General features: G+C 44.0%; 1 protein-coding gene and 1 long non-coding RNA gene across 2 annotated transcripts in view; both read left to right on the top strand.

The window, feature by feature from the left end:
• Positions 1-22,643, top strand: part of si:ch211-163c2.3 — a 67,856-nt gene extending 45,213 nt beyond the window's left edge. The window contains exons 12-15 of the mRNA XM_087260162.1: positions 11,172-11,409; positions 11,870-12,003; positions 12,514-12,694; positions 19,697-22,643. Coding sequence (XP_087116288.1) covers positions 11,172-11,409; positions 11,870-12,003; positions 12,514-12,694; positions 19,697-19,977 — 834 coding nt within the window. The 3' untranslated portion in view covers positions 19,978-22,643. The remainder of the gene's footprint in view (positions 1-11,171; positions 11,410-11,869; positions 12,004-12,513; positions 12,695-19,696) is intronic.
• Positions 7,507-9,215, top strand: LOC110439926 (uncharacterized). The gene is made up of 2 exons (XR_015495248.1): positions 7,507-7,691; positions 8,816-9,215. It is a non-coding gene; the product is annotated as an uncharacterized LOC110439926 (long non-coding RNA).
• Positions 22,644-23,924: the final 1,281 nt, after the last annotated feature.

Below are 23,924 nucleotides of genomic sequence, written 5' to 3'. Positions count from 1 at the left end.
AGGTAGCAAACTCAGGCTCACACTCCAGTACAGTAGGTGGCGGTAATGCACCAAAATGTTGGTTGCCGACTACCATAAAACAGCAAAGAAGAGGAACAGTTCAGGGTGGGAGTTGTAGGAGATAGAAGGTGTGAGTAGTGGCAAATGGTTGGTTTGATAATTCTGGATAGCAAACATTTTGTATATAATTATTTTGTTAATTTATTGTCTTTATTTGTTTGTTTTGTTGTTTGTTTATTTTTTGTATGTATATATATACAAATATATATATTAGTATATATACTAATATATATATATATATTAGTGCTGTCAATCGATAAAAAAAAACTAACTAATTAATCGCATTTAAAAGACTGAAACTTGTAACTTTGGCTATTCGAGTGTAAAATTAATGTAAACGCAAGAAAAATACTGTTTAAAATTTAAAATATAATTAATTATTAGAATTTTTGTTTAACTTGTAACACAGATTTCTTCATGTAAACAACATACCCACAATAAACAATTAAGATCCTGGCTTGACAGCCATATTTATTACAGAAATAAAAACACAGGCATGTTAATGACATTTGAATTTCAAAACAATCAATTCCAATAAAGAAAACACTGATTTCCATGTAGGATTCTAAGTGGACTGCAAAAAAAAAGCCAAAATACAGGCATTGCAGATATGGAAAATTATAATAATAATAATAAAGTATAGAAAATCTGTGCATGCCCTTGAATAGGTTTACCAACTCCCATTCTATAAAAGCACAAAAGCCATATATAGGAAATAATGAGAGTTGACAAATTAAAAAACTACTTTATTTATTTATTTATTATTAAAATAAAATTATAATCCACACTGGAAATGTGGGTGCCTGTGTGTTTTAAGGGAGCCTAATAAATAATGAACATAACAAAAACTGCCTACTAACGCACACAGTTAATGTTAATTAATAAAATAAAGATAAATAATAAAAGCAATGTGTCAGAGACCCTAAAAAACTGTAACTCAACAATGAAACATCAAACGTAGCTAACAGCTTTTACATTGTCAATCAAATGAACATAAACAATTAAAAAATGCAACAAATATTTGTTTGGGTAGAACTACAAAAAAAATGTAAAAAAAAGTTGCTTAAGTTGCACACTAGTTTGATCATGTATAAATATCATTCTAATATCCATATTGTATAAATATTATTGTCACTATAAGCCTACATCATGCTGACGATCAAAAACACAATGTCATGATATCTCATGCGCTTGTCTTCTGAACGAGTGCATCTTAAAATACATGAATGACCCCTCGTAGATCGTAAGAAGCAGATATTCTTTATAATTTGTAAAATAAAGACTTGCAGGTTAAGGAAACAGCATCGGAATTTGCCACGGCCGTGGTGCAGATTAAAAGTTTAAAAAAAGTATATTTATATGGACAGATAGGTAACTAGATAGAATAGACAGGAGTATGTTGATCTGTGCCCCGCTGCAGAGTGCAGACAGACGCAAAAGCCTTCTCTCCCGCGGCGCAGACCGGCGCGTAAGAAACAGGCGGGACTCTCTCCTATTTTGACGAATAGACACCAACGTTACACAGAGCCCAACATGGAAGTTTGTGATTGGGTCAGCCCAATGTCAATAAAGAAAAGAACCAATGGGCTGCAGATTATGTCACACGGCTGCTTTGTCCGTAAAAGAAACATCTCACTTTCAGAGTGTGACAGCTCACAGCACCGTCAATCACTCAGGCAATAAAAAAAAAAAATAAAAAATAAAAAATATATATATATATATATATATATATATATATATATATATATATATATATATATATATATAAATATATATATATATATATATATATATATATATATATATATATATATATTTTTTTTTTTTTTTTTTTTTTTTTGTCTACTTTATTTTTGGGATTTTTGGATTGGAAACTTTTGCACTGTAAATAAACGCACCTTGCACCATAGTGCTACGTCGGCTGAGCCATCATTTATTTTTTTCTTGTTTCACACACACCCTAAAAACGCCTCTGTGTGACAAGTGGTGTCAGAAGTGGGATAGCCAGTCGTAGAAAAGTGACTTCAGGAAAACAGTCCAGGAAGGTTCTGCGGTCACAAAAACCTGTGCTGGAAGAGGTAGCATGGGACACTATGGACGAAGAGGAGACAGCCAGTGCAGAGGGTGCCGAAGCCAGGTCCCCTAGAGTTAAACCTGAATCAAAAGGTATGGAGAGCCATGTAGTGGCATTGATGAGAACATTTCTGACAGCTCAGTCAAAAAGGGAAGAAGGCCTCATCTATGAGCTACAGGAGTTGTGAGAGTCACTGCAATATGTTTATATGGACAGCTTCTTATAGGCTGTCTGGACACTGTATAGCTGGGTGTTTTCAGTTCCCCTTCGGTTGGGGAACTCCAGTGCTATAAGTGGATTTGATGTTAAAATCCATGTATGGGAGGTTTCGGTTCAGAAGCCGCTTGTCTGAAAGAGTATTGAACGGGCCAATGAAAACAATGAATTGGCAACGTAAGCTTGCACAGGTGTGCTTCATTGCCAATTATCCCAGCATATAAGCACACCTGGCGCCAGCAAACGCCATCCTTTTCGCTTCAGAGACTTTTCTGATCGAATTGATGAGGGTTCCTCCTGCTGTGATGCAGCGATGCCGAGCGAACGAGAGCTTCTCCCGGTCCAGAGTGTGTACACACAGCGGCAGACAGTCAAGCTGGGGTTCTCCCTTGCCTGGCGATCCTTTGGGTCCGGTCCTCCAGAGCGGTGCATATAAAGTTGCAGCTTCACAAAGAGAGGTAATGCACCAATGCGTCTTTTCAGGACGGCGCTCCGACTGTGCGTTTCTGGATGCTGTGGGTTTCTGTCCTCAGATGATGGGCACGGGCACTGCGTTACATTCTCCAGCATGTTAATGCGCTGCTCGCGGGCAGTTCATGTCGTCATTGCGATGCTATGACTGTTGCGCAGTAAAGATCGCGGCTAGTCTTTGCAAAAGGGCAAACCACCCCAGTTGTCCCCTGCTTTGCAGCGGGCACTCTGGCAGATCTGAGGGTTCAACGAGAGATAATCTGTCGCCCACGGGTCTGCGGACCTCTCGCTCCTCCAAGCACTCCATCTAATCTTCGGGCGGGGGAAGCGATCCATCTAACAGATGGTAGCCCTTACGCTCTGACACCGGAGACCAGACATCCACCGCGGCATCGGAGGGTGGGCTTTCATTGTCCGATGATGATCCAGACCCGCTCACCCCCTTCGGGCAGGTGAGCGCTGTCAAAACGAATCATGAAATGTACATGTTAGCCGTGCTTTCCCGGGCTGCTTCGGCCGTGGGTTGGAGATGGTTTATTCCTCGGTTCGCCAAGTTGCGTTCGAAGGTCGAGCGTGGCAATACAAGGTCCTCCCCTTCGGGCTCTCTCTGTCTCCGCGGGTCCTCACCAAACTCGCAGAGGGTGCCTTAGCACCCTTTTGGCTTGCAGGCATCCGCATACTCAATTATCTCGACGACTGGCTGATTTTAGCCCACTCGCGGGAGTAATTGACTATGCACAGAGATGAGGTGCTCCGGCATTTTCGCCTATTGGGGTTGCAGGTCAACCGAGAAAAGAGCAAACTCGCCCCGGTGCAGAGGATCTCTTTTCTCGGGATGGAGCTGGACTCCCCAGCTGTAGTGGTACCACTGAAATACTTTCAGAGGCTCCTGGGGCATATGGCATCCGCTGCGGCTGTCACGCCGCTCGGATTGCTCCATATGAGACCACTTCAGCACTGGCTGCTAGATGGAGTTCCAAGATGCGCATGGCATGCGGGCGCACACCGAGTCTCGATTACTGCGCTGTGTCGCCGCACCCTCAGCCCCTGGAACGACCCCTCGTTCCTACAGGCCGGTGTGCCTCTGGGACAGGCGTCCAGTCATGTTGTTTCAATGGATGCTTCCAACACGGGCTGGGGAGCCGTGTGTCACGGGCATGCAGCTGCGGCCTGTGGAAAGGTGCCCAGCTGCATTGGCATATCAATCGCCTAGAGCTGTTGGCAGTGTTCCTCGCTCTCCACCGTTTTTTTCCGGTGCTGGAGCAGCAACACGTGCTGGTCAGGACGGAGAGTACGGCGGCGGCAGCGTATATCAACCGCATGGGGGGGTATGTGCTCTCACCGCATGTCTCAGCTCGCCCGCCGTCTGCTCCTCTGGAGTCACCTGCGGCTGAAATTGCTGTGCGCCATTCACATCCCAGGTATGCTCAACCGTGCAGCCGATGCGCTCTCACGGCAGCAAATTCACTCTGGAGAATAGAGACTCCACCCCGAGTCTGTTCAGCTGATTCAGGGAGGCCCAGATCGATCTGTTTGCCTCCCCCGAGAACGCTCATTGCCAGTTGTTCTTTTCCCTGACCGAGGGCACTCTCGGCACGGATGCACTGGCCCCCAGCTGGCCTCGGGGCAAACGCAAGTATGCGTTTCCCCCAGTCAGCCTACTCGCGCAGCTATTGTGCAAGGTCAGGGAGGACGAGGAGCAGGTTCTGCTAGTTGCGCCCCTCTGGCCCAACCGGACCTGGATATCAGAGCTCTCCCTCCTCGCGACGGCCCGTCCCCTGGCAGATCCCTTTGAGAGAGGACCTACTTTCTCAAAGACAGGGCACCATCTGGCACCCTCGCCCCGATCTCTGGAACCTCCACTTGTGGTCCCTAGACGCGAGGAAGACTTAGGTAACCTGCCGACTGCGGTGGTTGATACCATCACTCAGGCTAGAGCCCCCTCCACGAGGCGCGCCTATGCCCTGAAGTGGAGTCTATTCACTGAATGGTGTGTCTCTCGCAGAGAAGACCCCCAAACTTGCCAGATCAGTGTTGTGCTCTCTTTCCTTCAAGAGAAGTTGGACAGCAGGCTGTCGCCCTCCACTCTCAAGGTTTACGTTGCCGCCATCTCCGCTCCGCTCAGGACCGTACTCAGTACTTTAAATCCTCTGAGCAGCTCTTTGTCTGTTATGGCGGTCGGCAGCAGGGAAGTGCCGTGACCAAATAAAGATTATCCCACTGGATTGTCGAGGCCATTTCTTGTGCTTATTGAGCGGAGGTCAGCCGCGTCCCACGGGAGTGCGTGCGCACTCCACTCGGAGCGCTGCATCCTCTTGGGCTCGTGCACGTGGCGCCTCTTTAACAGACATCTGTAGAGCTGCGGGCTGGGCAACACCCAACACATTTGCAAGGTTTTACAATCTGCGAGTGGAGCCGGTTTCCTCAAGGGTATTAGGTAACCCTTGGTGATTAAGGAAAGAACTCGGTGGGGTGCTGTAATACGCTTGCGGTGCCCTTTTTCCTTAACACGGAGAGATGTGCACCTTCCTGTCTGTCAGTAAAGTTCCCCGTCAGGTGAGCCCTGCAGATTCCTCCGAGGCCCCCAGCACTGACTCAGCGGAGGAGTCACTTGCTGGCCCACTACGTTAGGTCTTTTAGGTCCCGCATTTTTGGGTATAGGTGCCGTCTATGTGTGATCCCCTCTGGCGATCCCATATGCTTTTTCCGCCACGGTTCAGTCCCCCCTCTTGGGTGGACCCGTGCCTTCCCAATCCGCTAACCACCTTCTTATGCATACTCCCCCTTCTTAGAGTTAGTCCATATGTATTTCCATTTTGTCTCCCTTATTGGGTGCAGATGGTCTCTGCAGCGTTCTCCCTACTGAGATTGTATGCTTCCCAACGTACTGTCGTATTTCCTAGAATTATCTAGACGCTAGCGACTCCCCAAAAAATATACCTATTCCGTAAAGCTTCTTTTGAAGTGGGGATAAGTTAGGGCCAAGGGCACTTTGGAGGACCGCGCCTTCCATAATTTGGGTGCGTCACGCTTGCTTGACTGCCCTCTCACCGGAGGCGTTGGTAAGGTGCAGTCATTATGGCGTTTTCCATGGTCTCCCATACGTGGATTTTAACATCAAATCCACTTATAGCACTGGAGTTCCCCAACCGAAGGGGAACATTCGAGGTTACAGAAGTAACCCTTCGTTCCCTGAGGAGGGAAACGGAAATGCTATACTCCGTCGCCATGATGACTGTCCCTCAGCTGTTAAAAGTCTCTTCAGCTTAAAAAGGATGCCGTTTGCTGGTGCCAGGTGTGCTTATATGCTGGGATAATTGGCAATGAAGCACACCTGCGCAAGCTTACGCTGCCAATTCATTGTTTTCATTGGCCCATTCAATACTCTTTCAGACAATCGGCTTCTGAATCGAAACCTCCCATACGTGGATTTTAACATCAAATCCACTTATAGCACTTCCGTTCCCCTCCTCCCGTTAGCGGGAACGGGCGTGGCGGAAAGAAAATTAAGTTGGTCAGGCAGCGGGACAACAAATGCTGAATATAAGCGGGAGCGGTCGGGTTCAGGCTAAAACCTGACGGACGGACGGACGGGAGCGGGATTCAAAATTTAGTCCTGCGCAGATCTCTATAGCGAGGTGCACAAATAATTACAATTTACTACTTTAATTTTACATGACTTCAAATGTACTTGTAAAAACAGGAAAAACTCTGTATAAATAATTAAGCAATTTTATTGTATAAAACAGACAAATTGCTGTAATTTGTCATTAAATGTATAATACATAAAATAATAGTCAAGCTGTTAATCTACAGATTGTTTTGAATATAATTTAAAATAACAGGACAAAATACTGTATAAATAATACAGTAACTTCCCTGTATAAAAAACAAAAATGTCAGTAATTTGTCTTTAATGATGAAGTCAAAATGTTAATTTAGAGGATTGTTTGTCATTTTACTGAGTTTGGATTATAATTTGAAATGAAAAAAAAAATCCTGTAAAAATTTTGAGATATTCTGTGTAAAATAAGTTTTTTTTTCACAGTGCAGAATAACACTGCTTTAATAAATGGCATTGTGCATATTCAAAACAGGCAAAGCAACAGATTAATATTATTCAACATATCCCAGAAATTTTAATAATATTTTTAGATGTAACCCCATTTGTAATCTTTAACATTTACACATTTTTTACATTTAAACATTCTTTAATTACACATTTTTCTCAGTAACTGTAACAAATTACTGTTACTTTTATTTTGTAATTAAATTATGTAACAGTTGCATGTAACTAGGTACTCCCTAACACTCACTATAGGTGCATCCCAAATTGCATACTTATGCACTATTCTACCCCATTGTGTAGTATAAATAGTGTTAGTATTGCATTCACAAAATAATAAGTGCACTTTAATTACCCAGATCATTGACCGCTGCTTTGCTCACATGGCTGAAGGGGTGGAACTTTCAGGCACTGATGTTGGATTACTTTATTTATTTTAGATGGTGAAAGCTAAATTCTCCTACGAGAGTGATAATCTCGATGGTAAATGCGGTTATACTCATGGCAGATATTGGGCCCTAACATACACCCAGCGCAATGTGGTGCAAGGTGCAAAACAATGGGCTATATGCACGCATTACTTCCGCGTTTTGTCTAAGGCCGCGGTCCAGCTTCCGGTCTGGGTGATTTTAAGCGGAGGTGAACAGTATTATGGCAGAGTCGTCAATATTTACTCGCTGTTTGCGAGTAAATTATGGTCAACGATGTGCAAATGATTGTCCGGATGTGCTCTACAACACCGCAGAGCAAAGCTTGAGAAGGGTTTCAAGTTGTATGCATCTTCCTACCTGTGCAATTATGAAGGTAAGTTCAGCTAGCCTGAAGGCTAACTTTAGCGTTAATACTCTTACGATCCGTCCATCTGCAGCTTTATCACGTAAGTAAAAATAATCATATGTGTACGTAATTCTGTCTCAAAGTGTCAGGTAAAAACAGGGCAGGAATAAGATCTCAGTGAGAGCTCATTACTACCGATAGATCTATGAAGAAATCGGAGTCTCCTCACCAGCTGAGAGTAGGACAGCATCAGGACAGCATACATGTGAAGTTCTGTCCCATTCATACTTTTACTGTTCTAAAGTGACCACCACTGTTCAGTTCGGATAATTACAGAAACACAGATGCTGTCTTAGCTTGTAAGCATGATTATTGAGCAAGATATATTAGGAATAAAATAATACAATGCCGTTCCATCCACAACAGACAAATAGCACTGTGTCAATGCTGAGATTTATTGCTGAAACAGTGGAGATGACAGATGCAGTGTAACAGTGGAGATAGCATGCTTTCTATTTAGTCGATAACATTGTAATTAAATGGGAGGGTGACCCAAAACAATAAGGTGTCATTAGTTAATTTCACATCAACAATTTGTCTATTTTAATATTTATTAGTTTTTTACATTAATGAACAAATGCTTATTCATTGTGCTTGTTAACTCACAATGTAATAGCTAATGTTAACAAGCATGACTTTGGATTTTTATTCATTAGTAAATTAGTTTAACAATGCTAACTATTAAATATTAAATAGTTATTTTAATAGTGAGCAAATACATTAATTAATGAAACCTTATTTGAAAGTGTGACTTAAGGGAGCTACTTTTAAATCATTTAAATTAATGATTTACTGTGTAGTTTAATCTGATGATATTGCTGCAGATGCCTTTCAAAAGAAGATATTTTGAAGAAAGCTGAAAACCTGTAACCATCGACTTCCATAGTAGGAAAAAGAACTACTATGAATATCAGTGGTTGCAAGTTTCCAGCTTTCTTCAAGGTATTTTTGTTTGTGTTAAACATCAGAAACAAACTCAAACAGGTTTGGGACAAGTGAAGGATGAGGAAATAGAATTTTCAGTTTTGAGTGAACTGCCTTTAATGACTCTCTTTTAAAAACCTATTAATATTCTTGTTTCTGTTTTCTAGGTAACATTATGAGATTCAGAGCTAGAAAATTTTATGTGTTACTTCATCCTGGAGTGGACATTCGTCAGAAGATCCATGCCATCGTCTGCTAGTTAATAGCTCCTGCTCTTGTGTGGCTGAGAGCGGGATATGCAAACATTTGGTTGCTTTGCTTTTCCAGACAGCCCATTACTCTAAAATGTGTAATGTGTGTTGTCACATGAACAATTGTTTGGAATGGATCAATTATGTGTTAAGTTCCATGAAACAGAGGGGTGATTTATTTATTCATTTAATACGTATAAGCCCAAATACCTCTCTATGCACAAGTTACAGAAGAAGCACCTGATTCAAGAAAACAACTGATTCAATGTCATTTTTTCTGTTCATCTGAATAAAATATTTTTTTCAAAATGTTAAATTTTTTTGACAATTTTTATTTCAAATTACATACAGTGAATTATATTTTATATGTACAGTGAATAAAATAAAGGTCTTTATTCTGAATAAAAAATTGCACTTAGAAAGTAGCTTAAGAAATGTTTATGTATATTAATGTTCATTTTTTTTAACTTCAAAGGCAATGAAAATAAACTATTATTTGCCAGAAAAGCTCCTTTCTTTAAATGTCTGCATCCGATTGGCACTCGAGCCTCGATCAGTTTTCTAGACTGAAATTGTCAGCTACACTCTTGTTTTTTTCTGTTTCTGTAAAATTCTCACATTAAATATCACCAACCCACCTCTTCTGCACGACTTTGTCTTTTGGAAACGTGTGGAAACTAAGGTAAGAGTTCAATTTTTGACGCTGTGCATTGCTGAACACAGCAGTGGTATCTACAAGTACTGTTCTCACGTCTTTGAAATGACACTTTTAAACGTTTAGATGTCATATTTATGTAGCTGACATAAACATATATAAGTGGGCTATAATGGCATAAAACATTAAGACAACTGTCCAAAACATAACTCGTTTTTATCAGTAGCGCTCCTGTTGTAGCACTGTACTGTACGATCGGCGGAAGTAGGCTCGGGGTCTTAAATTTTACCGGAAATGCGTCACGCGCCGCCGTGCATAGAGCCCATTGTTGTTTGCTAGTTTTAGCTTGGTGCAAGAGTCTTTTTGACGTTTTCCGACACGTTGTTTAAATAACAAATGCATTTGCGCTCATATGTGCGCCCATAGGCGTTCTAGTCTAAAAAAGGAAGTGTGTTATGCTGAATTGCTGGCGCGTTGCTATTTTGAGGAACAAAATAGACTGTTCTATAAACCAGATCAAAGCAGGTCTATTGTCCAGCTCAGAGCATGTTATTTGTGCGCCCTCGCTTACTCGTTGCTAAATACACACAGGGTGTACAGCAATACACAAATATCTTTACAAATGAAAAAGATATTATTTTCTAGCCTACATAAATATAAAAACCCTACTTTCATGCTTTCCTTATCTTGGGGGGCTTTTTTAATGTATTCATAACAATTTGCTTTTGTATAATGTTTTCATTATTAGCAGTATTATTTATCATATTCATATTTATATTTGCTTTATTAAAAACAAGCTTAGATTTGTCCACCTGTCAAGTTTTAGACCATAAGGGGCACAGCATGTGTATTTGGAAATAACTCAGTTGTTTGAACACACTTGGTTATTATTGTTCATTTATTAGTTTGCTGGAAATGAGAACTGAATTTAGAAACAGTTTTGAAAGAAATCTTTGCGCTTAACAAACAAAATTAATTATGTAAAGGCCAATAGATATATGTGCTTACAACATGTTTCCCCATCCACGAGAGCAAAAGTGAAAGTACAGAATGAGGAGGCTCATTCTCTTATTTTTGCGCTGCAGATGCTCTGTTTAACTGTTTTCTCGCTAGAGAAGTGTTCAGTTTTTCCACTTAAAAGGTCCGCCATGTAAATAGCAAATGCTCTATGACAAGACGCAACTGATTCTTAAAGGGAATGGATGATGAGACCCGGTTTGTTTAATTCTCAAAACACACCTATAACTCAATAAGAGAATAAGCTCAACCCTGTTAGACCATGCACCGCGATGCAAAGTGGATTTTTCCATCTCTAATATAGCAAAAGTGTATTCAGACACGCCCTTAATGCTTTTGCGCCCTGCGCTTGCACTTTGCACATGGATCGTCAAAATAGAGCCCATTATTTGGTAGTTTGGACATTTATTTCACTAATTTGGCAACGGTCAAACATCATCAGGGAATAGAAATAGATGATGACAGTTTTCTACGAGGGTATCATTCCAGTTGAAACTGAAACCAATACAATGTCCTAGACCTGGTCCTGGATTTTTTTTTATGATCATTGCACAGTGTCTAAATAAGCTAAACACTGTTTTTCTCCTAACAAACCCTAAGGTAAGAGAGAAGGAACAGGATAACCTCTTCACTCAAGTGGCGTGGTGCATTCTGGGACCACGAAGCATTTGGCAAAAGGTCCCAAAAAAGGCAAATCATCAACTTGAGAGAGCCGATGTAAATGATGGAATTGTGGATGCGCAGGGTGTGAAATGGACTGTGGATTTGAGAAAACTGGAGGCCACAGAATGTGATTCAGGACAGGTGACGGCTCTCAAACGCCTGGAGAACCTTTCAGGTGAGGATGCTTTTATTCAATATCACCACAATTATTATAAACACAATATTTGTTCACATCACACATTTGTTGCTGTGGGAGAGGAAATCTTTTAACCACTCATCTCCATCTATTATGTAATTGAAATAGCATAGCTATTTTTAATCCCAATTGTTTATTTCATTTTTCTGGAAGCTCTTATAGGGAATAAATTCCTCTTTTAAATAAAGACAAATATATATATATATATATATATATATATATATATATATATATATATATATATATATATATATATATATAAATATATATATATATCTTGAATAACATGCATCAATGCCACATGATCAGATCAGTTTATATACTTCATGCATTCAAATATCTTAAAGGGATTGAATTCCTGTGCAGATTTGACAAAGAAGTACTGTAAAAATCTGGGATTAAATGAATTAACCACAAATCTCACTATTCTGCATTTCAGATTTCTCTTTTCCCATCCACTGGGACAGCATGAATCAAAAAGGTTTAAAGGTGGTTGCTTTAGATCCACAATCAGCAGAGTACAAGACTGTAAAAGCAGATTTCCAGAGGACCGTCTTAAAGACTGTGCTCAAGGTTTGAGACTCATCACCATTATTAAATGATGTTTTATAATCAAGTTTCAGTAGAACTGTACACAGCAATGCACATTAACCAGATTAAATTCATCATTGGCAATTACATCGTTATACAAACAGAAAAAGAAAGAGCAACAAGAGAATGGATGTTGATTTAAGTTCCCAAAGTGGGGGTTGGAAACCTCTGGGGGGTCGCGAGGCAATGAGTAGGGATCACTTGGGGATTGCCAAAAAATATCATATATATTATTAAACTATCTTTTTGTATGTTTATCACCACCCCTGAGGATAGTGGGGGGTCACAAACTGTTATTTTGGAGGGTCGTGAGCTGAAAAGTTTGGGAACCCCTGAATTAGATTACTTATTTGTAATTTTTATTTAGGTTAAATTTTTTTGAAAGTTTAAATATTATAACTGTCCTATTTATTGTTACAATGTAATATCTTTGTGAAGAACAAGTTTTTCAGTTGTAATTGATCTTGTTTGTGTGCAAATACATTTCAACAGATCGAGCGCATCCAGAACATCAATCTTCGGCGGTTATATGAGGCACGTAAATCTGAGCTGGAGATCAAGAATGATCCAGCTGTCGGAGCAGGAGAGAAAATCCTTTATCACGGCTCTGCACAGGCGTCCTGCTCGTCTATCATGAGCACAAACTTCAACCGCAATTTTGCTGGGCAGAATGGTAAAAAAAAAAAAAATCAAAAATCCTTGATTTAAAAAAATCACCCATAAATGTCAAATATTTTGTCTTTAATTGTTGATGAATGCTGCATTTGCTTCTTTTATCAATACTTTGCTTTTTTAAAACATGCCTTACACATATAAAAAGATTTTATTTTACAGCCATTTTTTGGACATTATATGATTCTCAGAGAAAATGTTTTTATGTTTTTTATATTTTTGGTAAAAATTAATAGTTAATCTGATCCAGAATTTCTGTCACCATTTGATTAGCATATTAGCAAGGTTAATATTTTAAATTTTTGATTGTGTATGTGGTTTTGTTTCGCCACTTTGAGCTTTTGGGAACTTTTATTGTTATGTATCCTACTAAATTCCACATGGTTCCAAACACATACCCAAACACATACTTACATACTTACTATTGTTTTTTTTTTTTATCTTCATTTGTAATCATTCCAGCTATTTCTTATAGATACAGTTAGTTCCCCTTCGGTTGGGGAACTTCAGTGCCATAGAGTGGATTGATTGAAATCCACGAATGGGAGATTCGATCAGAAGCTGCTTGTCTGGAGAGTATTGAACGGGCCAATGAATGAAAATGAATTGGCAGCGTAAGCTTGCGCAGGTGTGCTGCATCGCCAATTATCCCAGCATATAAGCACACCTGAAGCGAGCAAACGCCATCCTTTTCCCTTCAGATCCTTTCTGAGTGAGTCGATGAGGGTTCCTCTTGCTGTTCAGCACTTCAGAGCGAACGAGTGTCTCCCGGTCCAGAGTGGGTTTTCGCGGCGGCAGACGGTCGAGCTGGGTTTCTCCCTTGCCTGCGGTTCTTTGGGTCCGGTCCTTCAGAGCGGTGCGTATTGTTGCAACTTTCCTAAAAGAGCAACACAGTCGTGCAGCACGTCCTTTTCAGGATGGCGCTCCGACTGTGCGTTTCTGGATGCGGGGGTTTCCTGGCTCCGGATGTTGGACACGATCACTGCATTGCATGTTTGGGGTCCAGCGTGTTAATGCAGTGCTCGCGGGCGGTTCATGTCGTCATTGCGATGCCATGACCGTTGCACAGCTAAGATCGCGGCTAACTTTCGTAAGAGAGCGAGCCACCCCAGTTGCCTCCTGTTCTAAAAAAGCAGCGGGCGCTCGGGCAGATCTGAGGGTTCCAGTGGGAGATAATCCGCCGCCCACGGGCTCGCGGACCTCTCGCTCCTCACGGCGCTCCATCCAAGCTTCGGGTAGTGGGAGTGATCCGTCTAACCAGATGGTAGCTCTCACGCTCGCTGACACCGGAGATCAGATGTCCTCCGCGGCATCGGAGGGTGGGCTTTCACTGTCCGACGAAGATCCGGACCCGCTCGCCCCCTTCGGGCAGGTGAGCACCGTCAAATCGGATCCTGAAGCGGACATGTTAGCTGTGCTTTCCCGGGCTGCTTCGGCCGTGGGGTTGGAGCTAGTTTATCCCCCAGCTCCGCAGCCGGACCGACTAGATGGGTGCTACGTAGAGGACCAGAAGGTGAAGCCTTTGAAGCCTCTTGTCCCCTTCTTCCCGGAAGTGCACAGTAGGCTCATGCAGTCTTGGAGGGCACCTTTCTCTGCCCGTGCTTCGTGTCCCTCCGCCCTCACCGCCCTTGACGGCGGAGCTGCCAGGGGGTATGAGGCGATCCCGTCAGTGGAGCGTGCTATCACGGTCAATCTTTGTCTGCGCGGCGCCTCTACGTGGCGGGGTTTGCCCCGCCTCCCGTCCAAAGCCTGTAGGTTGTCTGCCTCTCTCAGAGCCAGAGCTTATAAGGCTGTGGGCCAGGCTGCTTCTGCTTTGCACGCGATGGCCACCTACCAGCGCTACCAAGCGCAGACCCTGGCCGAGCTGCACGAGGGCGGGTCTAACCCAAGCTTATTACATGAGCTGCGCACCGTGACCGACTATGCTCTTCGGACTACTAAGTCCGCCGCGTGTGCGCTGGGGAGGACGATGTCCACACTTGTGGTTCAGGAATGCCACCTCTGGCTAAACCTGGCCGATATGCGCGATGTAGACAAAGTTCGCCCTCTTGACTCGCCCATATCCCAGGCTGGCCTGTTTGGCGACACCGTCGGTGAATTCACCCAGGAATTCAAGGCGGTGAAAGAGCAGTCGGATGCGATGGGCAATGTCATCTATCGGCGTGGCCGTAAGCCCGCTCCATCCCCGGCCGAGCCATCCACCTCTGCTGTTCCTCGCCGAGGGCGCCCGCCAACATGTGCTGCCCTGCCCCCGCCTGCGCCTCCGGCCAAGCGGGCGCGGCGTACACCTCGAAAACAGGCAGCCCCCCTTGCCCAGGGCGCCGTTAAGACCGGCAAACGGACCGCGAAGCGTCCCTGAGACAGGCCATCCGGAGAAGAGGAAACTTGCTCTTTCCCCGCTTTAGGGCGGGGCCCCAATTACAAAGGTACTTTTCAGTGCCACCAAAACATCAATCAAAGAGCACTTTTCCCCTTCCCCCGGATGTGACAGCACAAATTCTGCCAGTCCGGGACGCGCTGCCTTCCGGCTCGCAGATTCTACGTGCTTCGCCAGTGGCTCACGAGCGCTGGGGGGGATGGTCTCCCTTCCCTCAGCCCTCCAGCCCCCTCTCCGGAGTCAGGGTGCGGAGCCAGAGCGAATCGCTCTCCTCCAGCTCTTCCGCGGGACCCTCGTGCTCCCCGGATCAGCACACCCACTCCGCGCTGCCCCACCGCTGGTACGTCAGCGATTGTAGCGATGACTCCATTAGCGAGGGCTCTGCCTGCCTGGTTAGCGCGGGCCAGCCTCTCGCGGTGGCTCATACGCACAGTCAGACTCGGTTACGCGATTCAGTTCGCGAAACGGCCCCCCAAGTTCACGGGCGTGTATTTCTCCAGGGTCAACCCCCTGTCCGCCCCTGTCTTGCGAGAGGAGATTGCTGCCCTCCTGGCGAAGGGTGCAATCGAGCCAGTTCCTCCAGCCGAGATGGAGAGTGGGTTTTACAGCCCATACTTCATCGTACCCAAAAAGATTGGTGGGTCTCGACCAATCCTAGATCTGCGCGTTTTGAACCACTGTCTGCACAAGCTGCCGTTCAGAATGCTCACGCAGAGGCGCATTCTCCAATGCGTTCGTCCTCAGGATTGGTTTGCAGCCATAGACCTGAAGGACGCGTATTTCCATGTCTCCATTCTTCCACGCCACCGCCAATTTCTGCGGTTTGCGATCGAAGGTCGAGAGTGGCAGTACAAGGTCCTCCCCTTCGGGCTCTCTCTGTCTCCGCGGGTCTTCACCAAACTCGCAGAGGGTGCCTTAGCGCCCATTTGGCTCGCGGGCATCCGCATACTCAATTATCTCGACGACTGGCTGATTTTAGCCCACTCCCGGGAGCAATTGATTGTGCACAGGGACAAGGTGCTTCGGCATCTCCGCCTACTGGGGCTTCAGGTCAACCGAGAAAAGAGCAAACTCGCCCCCGTGCAGAGGAGCTCTTTTTCTCGGGATGGAGCTGGACTCGATCACCATGGTAGCGCACCTCTCCGAGGAACGCGCTCGCCTGTTGCTGAACTGTCTGAGGAAGCTCGACAGCAAACTAGTGGTCTGAAGTTCTTTCAGAGGCTCCTGGGGCATATGGCATCCGCAGCCGCCGTCACGCCGCTCGGATTGCTCCATATGAGACCACTTCAGCACTGGCTTCACGATCGGGTCTTAAGACGCGCATGGCACGCGGGCACACACCGGGTCTCTGTTACTGCGCTGTGTCACCGTGCCCTCAGCCCTTGGAACGACCCCTCGTTCCTACAGGCCGGTGTGCCTCTAGGACAGGCATCCAGCCATGTGGTTGTTTCAACAGATGCTTCCAACACGGGTTGGGGGGCCGTGTGTCACGGGCATGCGGCTGCAGGCCTGTGGAAGGGTGCCCAGTTGCATTGGCATATCAATCGCCTAGAGCTGTTGGCAGTGTTCCTCGCTCTCCACCGCTTTTTACCGGTGCTGGAGCGGCAACACGTGCTGGTCAGGACGGACAGTATGGCGGCGGCGTATATCAACCGCATGGGGGGTATGCGCTCTCGCCGCATGTCTCAGCTCGCCCGCCCTCTGCTCCTCTGGAGTCACCCGCGGCTGAAATCGCTGCGCGCCATTCACGTTCCAGGCACGCTCAATCGTGCAGCCGATGCGCTCTCAGGACAGCTGTTAAGCACTGGAGAATGGAGACTCCACCCCGAGTCTGTTCAGCTGATATGGACGCGATTCGGGGAGGCACAGATTGATCTGTTTGCTTCCCCCGAGAACGCTCATTGCCAGTTGTTTTTTTCCCTGACCGAGGGCTCTCAGCACGGATGCACTGGCCCACAGCTAGCCTTGGGGCATGCGCAAGTATGCGTTTCCCCCAGTGAGCCTGCTCGCGCAGTTACTGTGCAAGGTCAGGGAGGACGAGGAACAGGTTCTGCTAGTTGCGCCCCTTTGGCCCAACCGGACCTGGATATCAGAGCTCTCACTCCTTGCGACGGCCCTCCCCTGGCAGATCCCTTTGAGAGAGGACCTACTCTCTCAGGGACAGGGCACCATCTGGCACCCTCGCCCCGATCTTTGGAACCTCCACGTGTAGTCTTTAGACGCGAGGAAGACTTAGGTAACCTACCGACTGCGGTTGTTAATACGATCACTCAGGCTAGAGCCCCCTCCACGAGGCACGCCTACGCCCTAAAGTGAAGTCTATTCACTGAATGGTGCGTCTCTCGCAGAGAAGACCCCCGAAACTGCCAGATTAGTGTTGTGCTCTCTTTCCTTCAAGAGAAGTTGGACAGCAGGCTGTTGCCCTCCACTCTCAAGGTTTACGTGGCCGCCATCTCCGCTTATCATAACGCGGTAGCTGGCGGCACCGTGGGAAAGCATAACCTCATCATCCGGTTCCTTGGGGATGCTAGAATTAATCCATCTCGCCCCCCTCTCATGCCCTCTTGGAATCTCGCCCTCGTTCTCACGAGTTTGCGAGCCGATCCCTTTGAGCCTCTCGAATCAGTATCTAAGATATCTGTCCCTGAAGACAGCTCTGCTGGTTGCGTTGGCCTCCATCAAGAGGGTCGGGGACCTGGAGGCATTTTCGGTCAGTGACTCGTGCCTGGAATTCGGGCCGGATTACTCTCACGTCATCCTGAGACCTCGCCCGGGTTATGTGCCCAAGGTTCATACCACCCCCTTTAGAGATCAGGTAGTGAACATGCAAGCGCTGCCCCCGGAGGAGGCAGATCCAGCCCTTTCTTTACTTTGTCCAGTTCGCGCTCTGCGCATTTATGTGGACCGTACTCAGAATTTTAGATCATCTGAGCAGCTCTTTGTCTGTTATGGCGGTCGGCAGCAGGGAAGTGCCGTATCAAAACAAAGATTATCCCACTGAATTGTGGATGCCATTTCACTTGCTTATTCGAGTCAAGGTCAGACGTGTCCCCCGGGAGTGCGTGCACACTCCACTCGGAGCGTTGCATCCTCTTGGGCGCGTGCACGCAACGCCTCTCTAACAGACATCTGTAGAGCTGCGGGCTGGGCGACACCCAACACATTTGCAAGGTTTTACAATCTGCGAGTGGAGCTGGTTTCCTCAAGGGTATTAGGTAACCCTTTAGTGATTGAGGAAACAACTCGGTAGGTGTTGTACACGCTTGCTGCGCCATTTCCCCTAACACGGAGATACGTGCACCCTTTTATCTGTCAGTAAAGTTCCCCGTCAGGTGAGCCCTGCAGATTCCTCCATGGCCCCCAGCACTGACTCAGCGGAGGAGTCATTTGCTGGCCCACTACGTTGTAAGTCTGCCCGTTGGTCAGCCCGCGTTTTGGGTATAGGTGCCTGCTATGCGTGATCCCCTCTAGGCGATCCCATATGCTTATTCCGCCATGGTTAAGTCCCCCCCCTGGGCGGACCAGTGTCTTCCCTCTCCGCTAACCACTCTTTTGCTATGCGTACTCCCCCTTTTTAGGGCTAGTCCATATGTAATCTTGCCATCTATCCCCCCTTGGGTAACGGATGGCCTCCGCAGCATCCTCCCTATCGGGATTGCACGCTTCCCAACGTACTATCGTATTTTCCTAGAATTATCTAGATGCTCACGACTCCCAAAAAATATATCTAAATCCGTAAGACTTCTGTTGAAGTAGGATAAATTAGGGCCAGGGACACGTTGGAGGACCGCGCCTCCCATGATGTGGGTGCGTCACGCTTGCTTGACTATTCCCTCATCGGGGGCGTTGGTTTGGTGCAGTCATTATGGCGCTTTCCACTTCTCCCATTCGTGGATTTCAATCAATCCACTCTATGGCACTGAAGTTCCCCAACCGAAGGGGAACGTTCGAGGTTACAGAAGTAACCCTTCGTTCCCCGAGGAGGGGAACGGAAGTGCCATACTCCGTCGCCATAATGACTGTCCCTTAGCTGTTTGAAAGTCTCTTCAGCTTAAAAGGATGGCGTTTGCTCGCTTCAGGTGTGCTTATATGCTGGGATAATTGGCGATGCAGCACACCTGCGCAAGCTTACGCTGCCAATTCATTTTCATTCATTGGCCCGTTCAATACTTTCCAGACAAGCAGCTTCTGTTCCGAATCTCCCATTCGTGGATTTCAATCAATCCACTTTATGGCACTTCCGTTCCCCTCCTCGGGGAACGAAGGGTTACTTCTGTAACCTCGACTGTTTTACCATTACTTCAAGGCCCAAAAATGGCAAAAAGCACTATAAAGTAAAGTCAGTGATAGTCACTCATACTCATCCAAATTTGTTCACACACATTCCCCAAAATTTTGGGGTTTTAACAAAAAGGTGTGACATAATTTATATTTCTGGGTGAACTTGACTTTCATTACACTAAATATACTCTTCATATTTAATTGACAGTATATATTGTAACTTATCTTTTGTTTATTGTCTGTTTGGTTGTTCAGTTTGTAGAATAAGCAACTCATACTTATATGATATATAATATACCAATACTGATGTCTGATGGACACTGATGATTTTTATATATTCCACAGGCACTGTCTACGGTCAAGGGACCTACTTTGCAGTGAACGCCAGCTACTCTGCTAATGTGAACTATGCGGTTCCTGCAGCAGACGGGACTCAGCAGATGTTTGTGGCTCGTGTGCTTACGGGTCATTATACAATGGGTTTTGGGGATATGAGGACGGCCCCTGTCCGTGTTGTTCCAGACCAGTTCTATGACAGTGTGGTAGATTACACTCAGAATCCCACAATGTTTGTGGTTTTCCATGACTGTCAGGCTTATCCAGACTACCTCATTACATTTAAATGAACTTCTAAAACAGTCTGCCTTAGCTTACAGTTTTTCTCAATGGCTTTGGTGCATTTCTGACAACACTACTTACATTTGCACAACAGTTATTGTATTTCTCAAAACAATTACAAACTGCAAAACCTAGTTGATAACCTGCAAAAGTGTGTCAGATGCTCAAAATGGAGAGCTCATTCCTAAAAACAAGTTTTGATGTCAATGAAAGTGTCATCAAGATGAAAAGTCCTGACACCATTGTTTATAAACAAGATAGTCAAATGGCTTTGTCATGTTTTCATTATGAAAGTTTACTCTAAAAATTTTCCAATGCAAAAACGTGAGATCAAAGACAGCACTATAGACTATTTGCACAGTCATTTGAAAACTACAGTAAAGTTAGACATCACTGCATTTAGTGAGATATCTGAGTACAAGACACTGAATATGTATGTGTCACATTTTTACTGCATTTGCTTTTTGTCATTCTAATTTACTCACAGCATTGTGCAAAATAATAAACACACCCTTATTTACAACAAACATAAACTCCCTTTAGGTAGAGCTGTGCACAACTGTATGCAATATTGCAGTACATATTTGAACTGAACCTACAACATACACAGGTCTGTAAATCATTCATCAAATTGTTCAACTTAGAAACCATTTTCAGGAAAAAAAAATATTTAAAATTTGTTTTATAAAATTTGCTTGACAGATTTTGACAACTAGTTCAGCATTTTTGTATGTAATGACTCAAGTAGTGAAATGAGGACTATTTTATATGAAATGACTATTCAGGCTTCAAAAGTTGAGTTAATTTTGACTGACACGACATAAGCAGATGATAATGTTAGAAAGCAGCAGAGAGTTGTATGAAAGCAATTGACACGTCCAAAAGCATTTGCAATTTGTTGGAAGGAATGAGAAACTGTTGTGCAAATGTAAATAGTGTTTTGATAAATGCACCAAAGCCACTGAGAAAATTGTAAATTGACAGTTTCCTCAAACATGATAATGTATTAATTATTTATTCTCCTTCAAGTGGATCAAACCTTTACGAGTTTTTTTTCTTCTCTTAAAAACAAAAGAAGATATATATATTTATAAAAACGCTGAAAATGGTAATTAGTAAAACCGGTTGACTTCCATAGTAGGAAAAGCAAATTTATTACAAAAAAGTTTTTTCAGCAGCTAAAATTATGTCAGTTATTTCTATTGGTTTAATGAGTCTGGAAATATCAGTTTACATCATGTCTCAAACTTCAAAAAATTCCTGGAGAGCTGCAGCTTTGCACAGTTTTGCTCCAACCCTTACCATACAAGCTGATCCAAATAATTGAGCTGTTCAAGACTACTGGACACTAGTAATGGCAAATTCAGACTGCATGATTTTCAAAGTAATCGTGTCATGGATGTTTTCACACTGTATGACTATCTAGGCTAGCGTTTTGTCGCTGCTTTGTTTACATTGCAAGATGGTTCGGCGACAGGGTTTCACATTGCATGACTTTACAATTGGAAGAATCACGGACAACATTGTCTAAACTACGTCTCACAACCAAAACATAGTATATCTTTTGTCATTAACTACATAACGAGAAAGAAGCCTTTAATGGGGTGAAAAATTTACTTATTTGCTCACCTGGGTTTGAAGGGAATTAGCCATTTCTCCTCAACTTTTTTCTTTTTTGACCCGGTTGTGAAATTGCTCAAATTTCAAGTCAAACAGACACGGGGGCTGCTGCCAAATTTCTGATAGTTTTTTCTTCATTTATTGGGTCCAAATAAACTAAAAATGAGCACTTTTTACTTCAACTTCAAACTCCTGCTGGCCTGCAGATACCCACACTAGTGCTTTCTGCTCCCTCAATAGCTATAGGTAGTCGCTGATATTATATTCAGTTAAAACTCATTTCACATGGCAGACAACTTTAGATTTTTAGCATGACGTCTGCGATTTGTTTGCGATTCTGTAAAATGGCGTCATTGATAGTTCATACTGTGTGATTGTTACTCGCGTGAACAAGCACCAATTTGCCTGTGATTTCAGGCATTTAACTGCGATTTCTCAAAACCTGTCAGCAAGTCAAAATCGGGGCTAAAATCATGCAGTCAGAACTTGGCGTTAGCTGCATTTGTAAACGCATACTTACATAATAAATAGTAGGCTACAATAAAAACAGTATGCAAGCTGAGTAGTACGTCCGAATTCATAACATTCAAAAAGAGAGAATTCATGAGTTTGATTGAATCAACGCAACTGACGTGGGCAGGTAATGTGATCATGACAAAATGGCAGTGTAGTATGTTTGATTTCCATTCATACTGCTCACATTCATACTGTATAGAACACACTTTTTTAGTGGTTGAGTAGTAAATTTCAAATGTATTACCTACTAAGTAGTAGAGGATTTCAGATGATTTGCAACATTAATCTTGAACACCTTGATTAGTTGGATGAGCTGTGCTTGATTAGTGTTGGAGCAAAACTGTGCAAAGCTGTAGCTCTCCAGAAATTGAGTTTGAGACCTATGATTACATTTTCAAACCATTTTTTTGCATATAGATTTATGCAGTTTTTGATCAAGTGAAGAAAGAAACTCATAAAGGTTGAGAATAATTCAAAGGTGAACAAGAAAATATATTAAAACTTTAAAAAGTAATGTATTAAAGGGAGATTTCTTGAAGTGTCTTGGATAGGTTATTTAGGTTTCCTAGCCTGTGTCAGTTTCTACTTTTTTCATGATGGTGAGATCACTAGGGGGGATGGTTGGTTTATACAAAGTTGAAGGGTGGGGGAGGCATGGTGTATTCAATACAAACTTTATTGGGGAGGGGTTCAATAAGAAATCAATGTCCAGGGCTGGGGGCAAATGATGGGTTTTAGGTATAAGTGCGGGTGGGGGTGGGGGGAGGGGGTAGTAAATTGTTACGTAGTTGGGAGATGAGAGGGTGGGGGGGTGTTCTATATGAAGTCAAAGCCCAAGGCTGAGAGCAAGTGATGGGTTTGATATGAGGTAGAAGTGTTTGTGTGTTTGTGTGTGTGTGTGTGTGTGTGTGTGTGTGTGTTGGGGGGTGGGGGTGGAGGGTTAGTGTATTGTTACGTAGTTGGGGTATGAGAGGGTAAGGGAGGGATGGGGTGGGTTGAAGTCGATGTCCAGGACCCAGGGCAAATAACTAAGCTGGGGAGTGAGAGAGAGGGTGTGTTTTATATGAAGTCTAAGGCCCCGTTTACACTATTGCGTTTTAGTTTTAAAACGGCGTTGTAGAATGAAAACGATCCGCATCCACACTAGCGTTTTACCCAGCGTTTCTGAACTGCTCTCCGTCCACACCAAAACGCTGAAAACGCACATCACGTGACCACACAGACACACTCGGGCAAGCGCTCCAGCATTTCTACCCAGATGAGAGCTCTGCTTGTCGGACTGCTCATCACGCATCTCCCGCTGGATCTAATCTCACTATATTTGCTAAACGTGATATTTCATTCATGTTGTTGTCTTTATCTAACGACATAGGCCAATTCCCTGACTTTGGTCATTGGAATCTATTAAGTTACTTGTTCACGGGTAACATGTTTTGGTTAAGCGCAAAGATAAGTTAATGATTAATCCAGGTACATTGACTGATCGCTTGCCTTTATTTCCTACAATGTATAAACTTATTGTATGTTATACTTTTATAATTATCGATTATTAAAACTGATATTCAGCAGAAGAGGGTGCGTTTCGTATTTTCACTGAAATTGAAAGGAGGCTGTTGTTATCGGCTCCGTTTTGTTATAAATATCCACACAGTGAAGATGACGCTCATATATATAGCACGGCGCCTCAACATGTCTGCTGTCTGTTAAGTTGCTAATATTAAAAAGAAAATAGGCAGTTCCTTAAATCATGTTTACATTTTATTGTTGAGAAAGTGAAACAACGTAGCCAAGGTGATGTGAATGAAGTTATAAAGTACAC

The sequence above is a fragment of the Danio rerio genome, chromosome 7 (genome assembly GCF_052040795.2).
Source record: "Danio rerio strain M-AB ecotype USA chromosome 7, GRCz13ab, whole genome shotgun sequence".
NCBI classification, from domain to species: Eukaryota; Metazoa; Chordata; class Actinopteri; order Cypriniformes; family Danionidae; genus Danio; species Danio rerio.
This window is presented reverse-complemented; position numbering and strand designations above follow the sequence as displayed.